At 44.4% G+C, this 9,824-nt stretch overlaps 1 protein-coding gene across 1 annotated transcript in view; it reads left to right on the top strand.

The window, feature by feature from the left end:
* Positions 1 to 4,439, top strand: part of ARX (aristaless related homeobox) — a 10,935-nt gene extending 6,496 nt beyond the window's left edge. The window contains exons 4-5 of the mRNA XM_083172526.1: positions 529 to 860; positions 3,164 to 4,439. Of these exons, the coding sequence (XP_083028652.1) occupies positions 529 to 860; positions 3,164 to 3,404 (573 nt within the window). The 3' untranslated portion in view covers positions 3,405 to 4,439. The remainder of the gene's footprint in view (positions 1 to 528; positions 861 to 3,163) is intronic.
* Positions 4,440 to 9,824: the final 5,385 nt, after the last annotated feature.

Raw genomic sequence — 9,824 nt, 5'->3', positions numbered from 1 at the left:
CTTTTATATGCGATCCAATACTTATCAATACTCCTATCCCTAAATAAGCGCAGATACGAATCAGCAGTGATTCGATACCAAACGCTCTGGGCTGAGATAGGGAGTCATCATATGATTTGTCCCCCTCTATAATGCAGCTCATCAGTAAAATAGCCATCCACGGATTATTTTTCTATAATAGAGGTTTGTGACATCATTACCCGCCATATGATACCTAATGTTTTGGGCAATCACCTGTAGCACAATCCTGCTCTTGTTAATCAAGCAAGGTTTGATTCCTAGGAAGGACTAAGCAATGATTATCCCCTCATCCTGCCGGCAGTGCTGTACATTACTGAGAATAAACGTGCATTGGGACTTGCTGGATTGCACTAGGGCATTATTCATCTGCATTTCCAATATCTAAGGGACTATCTATTACCTGTATACATAGTGATGACACATTATTTTGTCACAAATCGTTTACAGATCTGAAGCCATATGAGATAAAAGTGACATTATATAACGTTGGTCTTTTTTGGGTTCCAGGTGTGGTTCCAAAACCGAAGAGCAAAGTGGAGAAAGAGGGAAAAGGCCGGTGCCCAGACACATGCCCCAGGCCTGCCTTTCCCTGGCCCTTTGTCAGCCAGCCACCCACTAAGCCCATACCTTGATGGCAGTCCATTCCCTCCCCACCACCATGCCTTGGACTCTGCCTGGACAGCCGCTGCTGCCGCCGCTGCTGCTGCCGCCTTCCCCAGTCTACCTCCTCCACCAGGCTCCACATCAATGTCACCCAATGGGACCCCATTAGGACTCAGCACCTTCCTGGGGGCAGCTGTGTTTCGACACCCAGCCTTCATCAGCCCTGCGTTTGGCAGGTAATCATTACACTTCTATAGACTATGACACACTTTTTGTTGGTTGTAAAATAAGCACAAACCATGCAACCTATGGAAACTCAAAATGACGTCAGGGATGATCAATGACATCACGTGTGCTTTTCTGGTATTTATATACTATATTTTCAATCTATTTAAAATGTATTAGGTTTTGGATGTAGGGTCTAGGGCAGGGCTGGGCAATTGCGGCCCTCCAGATGTTGAGGAACTACACATCCCAGCATGCCTTGCATCAGTTTCAGCATGGCCACATAGCAAAACTAATGCAAAGCATCCTGGGATATATAGTTCCTCAACATCTGGAGGGTCGCAATTGCCCAGGCCTGGTCTAGGGTGACTCCTTATTTCCATGATGAGCACGTTGAGGTCAAGCCACCAATCTGGACTTGTTTCGTTCAATTGTGCAGAATCCCCACATTGACAATGGCTATTGTGAGAAATGCCAATACAGTACAGTTAAACACAGGCGCTCCTGCTGCTGTGGTACTACAAGTCTAAGCATACTCTATTACAGCCAGGGGCTTGTTGTGCATGCTGGGACTTGTAATTCTACATTAGTTGCAGAGCTGGCAATCCATTCTTTATAATGCCCAGAACACGACAGAGATCGTTCATAAATGTTCTTCTGCATGACTGTTAGTACATATGAGAGGTGAGTTTCCATCAGTCCTTCAGTTATAAATATCAGAGGCATTTGGGATGGATGTATTCCACCAGCAACAAGACTCTGCTGCAAACACATTATTACTAGTTCAGTAGGAATTCTTAGCAATTCAACTTAGAATATATATATATATATATATATACAGTAGATAGAGAAATAGATAGATAGATAGATATTGATATAGATAGACAGACAGACAGACAGATAGATAGATACATACATACATACATACATACATACATAGACAGATAGATAGATAGATAGATAGATAGATAGATACATAGATACATAGATACATAGATAGATATATATTTATATATAGATTGATATAGATAGATAGATAGATAGATAGATAGATAGATAGATAGATCTCTTTCTCTCGATAGATAGACAGACAGACAGACCGATCGATCGATAGATAGTCATACTGTATGTGGACTCTAGTATAAAGTTTTAAAGACATGAATCCCAATTAGCTGCGCTTATCTGACATTTCTTAATTGGAACTATTCCAAAAGTCTGTTGTAGGAACAGATTCTCACATAGGCATTCCCCACCTAGTATTACTGGAAAAGCTTTACTAGCTAATTAGCCACCAGGCCACTTAACATCTGGGGAGGTCACCTTGTTGTGCATCTCATAAAGTCTCGTGTTTTACAAATGACATTTCCATGGTGCATGTGAGGATTGCTAAAGTGCAACGTGTGAATCTCTGTAATATCTGTCTGCTCCTGTCACTGCTGCGCCCATGGAGCATCAGACTAGTATCTCTCAGTGGCAGAGCCAAGACTCTTCCCATATCACAGCAAGGAAGCTGATGATCACAACCAAGGCTAATAGACAGTCTCTAAAGCTCCGTCTATCTCCCAAGCTTGTCACCTGTATTTTGGTGGCTTCTGTAGGGAAAGCAGTAAAACATCCATATCAAAGTATAATTGCTCTACTGTCATTGTGATCGCATTCTAGGTCGCTGACGGGTATTTGACATTTAGCTACTGGAATACAAAATAAATATAAAAATATATATATTTAACTATTACTAGAGATGCCACCAGTTAGAAGCTGTTGTTAGGCTCGGTGCTTGTCAGACAAGGGACAGCCCATATGTATTACTGTGCGTACTAATGGCTACCCTGCCAGATCTGTATTAATTGGATGTGTCGTATAATATTCAGTGTGTAATTGTTCTTTAATATATTCTATTAAAAATGAGTTTCGGTTTCTATGTACACTATAACATAACATGTCCTACCCGCCTGCATGATCTAGCTGAATGCTGAAATTGCAACATCCTCATTTGTCTCATTAGAATAGAACAAGTACTATTGTTTGTGTAATAACAAGGATAAAATAGTTATCATCATAAATATGACGCAATTTCTGGCATCTATTCGCTCTCTAGCTGCTGTTGAACTACAAGTGCCATAATACTCAACGACGTAGTTCAGCAATAGCTGGGGAGTCACAGCCTGCTGTGTTTCTGTTCCTTATTATGGCCATTTGCTTTATAATGTTTTTAATGTGTCATTCCCATGCGCAAAAAAAAAAATGAAGAGTGCGTCACTTGTGGCATAAGCTGCCTGTCTCTGACTACCATTGTATATTGCTTGCTTTGCAGACTTTTCTCCACCATGGCTCCTCTCACTAGTGCTTCCACCGCCGCTGCACTCCTCAGGCAGCCCAATCCCGCTGCGGAAAGCGCAGCGCAGTCCGGCGGTTTGTCAGACCCAGCCACAGCTGCCGCAGACAGGCGGGCGTCCAGCATAGCGGCTCTCAGGCTAAAGGCCAAGGAGCACGCCGCACAGCTCACACAGCTCACCATCCTGCCCGGGAGCAGCACAGGGAAGGAGGTCTGCTAAGCCGGAGCACCCCCTCCCCAACTACCCCACCAAGACCAAATGCAAAGGAAGCAACACTAACCTGGACCAGTGACTATTGGACTATGCGTGCCCTGCAAGAAGAACTATACAGCATCCTTGTAATGCGTTAATACAGTAATAATGAGTGTAAAAAAACATTATGCAGCTCCTGAGCAGTAAACCTTGGTACTGTACGTCATCAACTGCTAATTCCCTGCTCATTTCAGTGACATCATAGTATGCGCAAATTAGTGTATTTAAGACACAACAAATGCAATATTTTTTTTTCCTCTATTTGGTAATGCATACATTTTATTCCTAAAAACAATGACCCTCTACCCCCTCCTTCCCTTCTTATAAGGTACCATATTCCACTGTTTAAATCTCATTTTGATATTATTTTTGTATTAACCACTTCAGCAGCCAGAACTGCCCACAGACGCCCCATCCTCTTGGTAGTAACACATTGCAAACTCTACTGCATGGAGTAACCTGATAATTAAATACCTTTAGTTTCATTATAGTCAGTGCACTTAACAAGAGCTGTATATTCACTATTGTATTATTTTGTTTTCTCAAACACCAACCAAGGTTTATTTTTTTTCTTGTATTTTTTATTTTATTTTCATACCAAACCAAAGGGAAACGAACTGTCAGATTTATGGACTGTTTAAGTCACTAAACTGTGATTACTGATTATGTACATAACATTGTTATAAAAAGAAAACAGAAAAAAAAGGAAAAGAACTTTGTATATTTGAAATGTTATAAAAGAATTGCACTCAGTGTAGTGTTGTAAACGTTTGTCAAACTGTAGAATTCTATCTGTGCTGTAGATACCACACGGTTCCGAGCAAATATTTATGTAAAAAAATCCCTTTATTTAACTTATTAACTGTAGAGGTTCCTCAGACCTTCAAATCAATGCTACTGTACCTGTGTAATGTTGTTTCATTGTCTCCACTATTCCGAGCCCTTGGTTTGGAAAGTGAGCCACTCAGAATAAAAAAAACAACTATCTGTTTAACACCTGAAGCCTTTTACCTGCATGTTATTGCCAATAAGGTGGGATTCTGAATTATGATATCTGCCAGGGGATATAGCATCAGTCTGTGCATGGCATCACTAGAATTAAGGGCCTTATTCTAGTTCACTCTTTCTGACAAAATCCTTCTTAGATGGACAAAACCATGTGTACTGCAGGGGGGCAGATGTAAAATGTGCAAAGAGAATTAGATGTGGGTGAGTTATTTTGTTTCTGTGCAGGGAAAATACTGACTGCTTTATTTTTACACTGAAATATAGATCTCACTTTAAAGTAAAACCCCACCAAATCTAATTCTCTCTGCGCAAGTAACATCTGCCCCACCTGCAGTGCACATGGTTTTGTCCATCTAAGAAGAATTTTGTCAGAAAGAGTGAACTAGAATAAGGCCCTAAGTCTCAAAGGTATTGGACTTTACTCTGGGTGGTATACTGTGGTATCCATGTTGAAGATTGGTAGCATGTATAGATAATACCAAAATCATGGTGGAAATAATAATAATAATCATTAAGAAAAATAACAATTAGTGATATAATAATTATTGTAAATGATAATGTTACTATCAGAAGGATGTGACATCATCGCATCAGTATTTTGCGTTAGAACCATCTTATCATTTTTTTTACTATAGATTCATGTTTTATTATATTTTATGATCATTTATTTCCTACACGAATAACTTATTAGCATTTACTTGTTAGTTAAATGTTTTGTAATGGTATTGTTAGTTAGAAGTGTAGCCCGAACCTACAATATATTGTTAAATTGATATAATAATCACAGAGATCTTTCGAAGTCCCAATGTCAGGCTGTGATTGGCTTCAGTAATGCTGACTGCCTACCTTAAGGAAAACTGAAGCCATCCAGATTTCTGTGACCAGTACTTTGCTTGCAGTGATTTGTATTGATATACTGATATACCTGTTACCTGTGGTTGGGGATTCTGGGCTTGATTCTCTGCGCATGTATATTGCCGAATATATGCATGTGCAGGGCCGCTGTACGAATGCCTTTGGCGACTATCACAGTCGCCGAGGTGTTTGTACAGAGGGGTTGGGTAGTGGGCGGACAGGAGGCTGGCACATGGGGACGCCCAGCATTTTCTGGGCCAACCAAAATGGTGGTTGCGGTCGAAGCCTGCACGGGCCAGATGGTTGACATCACATAATGTCAGTGTCCCTCCCGTTCTCAAACATTTCGGACAGTGGCGTAACTATAGCTCCGCAGCCCCCGCGGTGGCGGGGGGGCACAGAGAAATTGGGGGCGCCGCCGGGGGGGGGGGCTGCGGGGCTATAGTTACCCGCAGTCTGCATCTCGCCCGGCTCTCTGTCGGGACCTTCCTGACCTCACGGTACCGGCCGGCTCCTGCTGCAATGAAAACTGACAATTAGAAAATGGCTGCCCCCATACTGCAGACAGTTTTCTGTCTGCAGTATGGGGGTAGCCATTTTCTAAGAGTCTGTTTTCATTGTAGCAGCAGGAGCCGGCCGGGACCGTGACGTCAGGAAGGTCCCGACAGAGAGCCGGGCGAGACGCAGACCGCGGGTAAGAAGGGGGGGCAGGTTAGGTGCGGCGAGGGGGGGCGCCCCCCGAACGGGGGAAAATCATTCGCTGGTCGGCGACCATCAAATGATTAACCCCGCCCCCCCGTATGCTTGCATGCAAATGGATGTGTTTGCATTCGCATGTTTCTGAGGGGGGGTAGGCATACGTTCGCCCAGCGGGCAGCCTTAAGCTGCTCGGCAAGCAGTGAACGACCGCTGCTTAGCGGGCTGCACCGAATCAGGCCCCCTATGTGTTGCTTGCTATGTGAGTTGTGGGGCATTTACAGTACCTGTGGTTACACCCCACCCCCCCCCCCCACACACACACACACACACACACCCCCACCTCTTGTATGGCAGGTAATTTACTATTATGAAAAGAAAACCACCCAACAATCATAAGCTTGTCACACACATTAAGCATCTGGACAATGAATTTAAATCCCAACGTTCTGATTTGGATTACTTATGTGGGTGGCCAAACTGGATAGGTTTAGCCACTGGGGAGACCCTACACATTATTGCACAGGCCCCTATTAGAGTATTCAGGAGCTGACAGTGCTAAAAAGAGTTTCAGCCACTGACTATTAAAATCTACACGGTGAGCCCACAACACAGTTATTGCCAATTTTATCCAGCTAGGCCGATCTGCCTGACGGAGATGCTACATGAGACTAACCAGATCAATTGATGGACTGTACATAAGAAAATGCCCCTATCAGGGTCATCCTATTTGCAATAAAGGGCAGTGGGGCAGATGTATTAAGCCTTAACAAGAGATAAATGCAAGGGTGATAAACAGAGATAAATGTCCAGCCAATCAGCTCCTTACTGACTTTTTTCAAAAACAGGCTGTAACATGGCAGTTAGCAGGTGATTGGCTGGACGTTTATCTCTCTTTATCACCCTCGCGTTTATCTCTTGTTAATGCTTAATACATCTGCCTAGGGATGCCAATCCCGGGGCATTTTTTCAATCCCGGGATCCGGGATTGAAAAATGCTCAATCCCGGGATTCCCGGGATCCCGGGATTGGCATCCAAACCAAAAAGCCCATTATTAGCATTGGACCCACCCCGGCCGACCCGCACATCTACTTACATAAGGCAGCGGGCGGGCGGCCGGGAGTGGGTTTGGAGGTGCCCGGTGCCTCCCGGCAAGTGCACCTCCATCGAAGACAGCAGGCAGGTGGGCGGGCAGAGGCAGGCTGGCATGCAGGCGGGCGGCGGAGAAGAGGCAGGCAGGCGGAGGCAGGCCGGCGGGTAGGCGGGCGTGCGGTCACTGGTGACGTGTGGCCTGCGCAGCGTGACCTCTACTGTCACGCTACGCAGGCCGCACGCCGGGTCAGTTTACGGGAACAGCCAGGCAGCGTCTGAGCGAGTGCTCAGACGCTGCCCGGCATTAGAATGCGCATGCGCAGTCTAATCCCGAAATCCCGGGATTGAAATCCCGGACATTTTCAGGCCAAATCCCGGGATCCCGCCGATCCCGATCCCGGGATTGGCCACACTACATCTGCCCCACTGATTCTTATGCTGTCCTCTAGTATATGTTATAACAGATGTCTGATTGAACCTGTTGATCAGAGATCACATGATGATGGTAACAAGAGGTTTTTCCCTGAGCTGGCCGCATATACATACATTTGCCTAATATTACCTATGCATAGCGAGTACATGAGCACTATGCTCTAATAAATCTTATTTAAATGAGCCTGGTTTTGTCATAGTTACTCAGTGGCGGTGGTGTTGCCCGTAGCAGCCATCCGATTCCATCATTTTCTAGAATTCAATGGAGAAATGACAGATACATTCTTATTGGTTGCTATGGGCAACACCACCCTGATTTATCTGTTTTAGAATTTTGAGTAAATATTCCCCTTAGAGGCCTTAACAAATATGCCCTAAAAAGTGACAAGATCAACTGATTACTCAGAAATGTTTCATGCTAAATACAAATACGTTGGACATAGAGTAACGGACATGAAACCTGCACCAAATGTGGTATCTGTTTCAGTTTCATTATTTTGTACATTATGGGCCAAATGTGTTATGCCTTACCAAGTGATAAAGTCTAGAGTGATAAAGTACCAGCCAATCAGATCCTAACTGTCATTTCTCAAACACACCCTGTAACATGACAGCTATCACTCTTTATCACTGTACACTTTGGGGGTTATTCTGGTTTTCGCAGCCTTGTGAGTCCACCAAACCCCGCCTTGCGAATGGTGGCCTGGCTGTCACCCATTACCAAGGGCGATTCCCTTGAAGGAGCATTCCGATATGCAAATGGCCTGGGCTGCCCCTCCGCCCCACCATGCCCCCCCCCCCCCCCCGCCCACACACTTGGGTGTGTGCGCCCAGCAAACACCCTGTTCACCGTGGCCGCACGCACCCGGCGTACGCACATGCACAGAAATGACCCTGCCCATGCCCACTATCTGCGAATATTACACCACCTGCGAATATTCTGGTCCTTGCGAACGGACCAGAATAAGGCCCTTTATCACTTGTTAAGGATGAATACATTTGGTCTTTAAACACTATTGGGCATACACCTCAATGCTTGGAGAATGATACAGTAGCGACAGATAAAGTACCAGCCAATCAGTTCCCTAACTGCCATGTTACAGACTGCATTCAAAAAATGTCAGTTAGGAGCTGTGTGGTTCATACTTTTTCTCTATATACTGTAACTCTATTCAAGCATTGCTGATGTATATGCCCCATATGCCTTTCAAATATATTGTTGCCGGTCCTGAGATTCACAGAGCTGTCTAGATTATTGCAGATCCAATGTCTATTTCAATGTCTTTCAGCAATCAGTTAGATTTCATGTTGAGTTTATTTTTAATTATGCTGTTTGTTTGTTCAATTTAGTCACATAAGCTGCAAAGCATCAAACAACAAACTATCGTCAAGTTTTCGAAGAAATATGAATTTCTGGGATGTATGGCAGTTTCAGAATATTCAATCTGTTAAGTTTACTTATTTCATTAGATAAGACAGACAAACATTGACAGTTTGGGGCGCTATAAATCGTAGTGATGCGCCTGATTACCTTGAAACATAATGTACTCTTTGTTTATTTTTGCTATTCTACCACTATCTCATACATCCCATCTGTCCTGCTTATCGGGGGAATGTCCCAGTTTTTTGTTGCGTACCCACGTCTCTCCCGTAGCCAGCAGTGTCCCACGGGGGGGGGGGGGGTCAGGGGCAGTTGGGAGTACCCCCTGTCACATATGAATAGACACTGTGCGCATGCGCACAGAATCTATTCCTGCAGCAAGAGGGCATGCCCCCACAGTGGCGAAAACGGGGGCGTGGCCTTGTGACAGCGCCGTGAGTACAGGCCATGACCCCTTCCCGTTAGGAAATGCCCCCTATGGCGCGCGCACTGCCCCTCCTTGGGGGGAATGACAAGTTGGAAGTGAGTACGCAAACCCACTCCAGCAGATAGCAGTAATATACAAAACTTGGATTCCTTAGTGAAAAATGGTGACCCATATACTATTAGTCATGCCAATTTGTTACCAGTGTTACTGGTAAATTTGTGGCAACTTTTAAGTCAACAAAAATCATTGTTAGGTTGGGGTGACTAAAAGCCATGGGATGCAGTAGCCATGATTTGTAAAGTGAAGGTGCCCATACCCTGTACAATATTTCCGTGCTCAACCAACTTGCCGGCAATATGTGGCAGGTTTTGAAGCCACATATCGTTGGCATTCTTGCAATTGTTTTATTAACCTGTCACAGAACTGGATTAAGACTTTAGGGGGGGGGGGGGGCATTAAGACTGGGGGGCCCTGAAAACCAACATTTGGAGCACA

The sequence above is a fragment of the Crinia signifera genome, chromosome 2, assembly GCF_055691185.1.
Source record: "Crinia signifera chromosome 2, ASM5569118v1, whole genome shotgun sequence".
NCBI classification, from domain to species: domain Eukaryota; kingdom Metazoa; phylum Chordata; class Amphibia; order Anura; family Myobatrachidae; genus Crinia; species Crinia signifera.
This window is presented reverse-complemented; position numbering and strand designations above follow the sequence as displayed.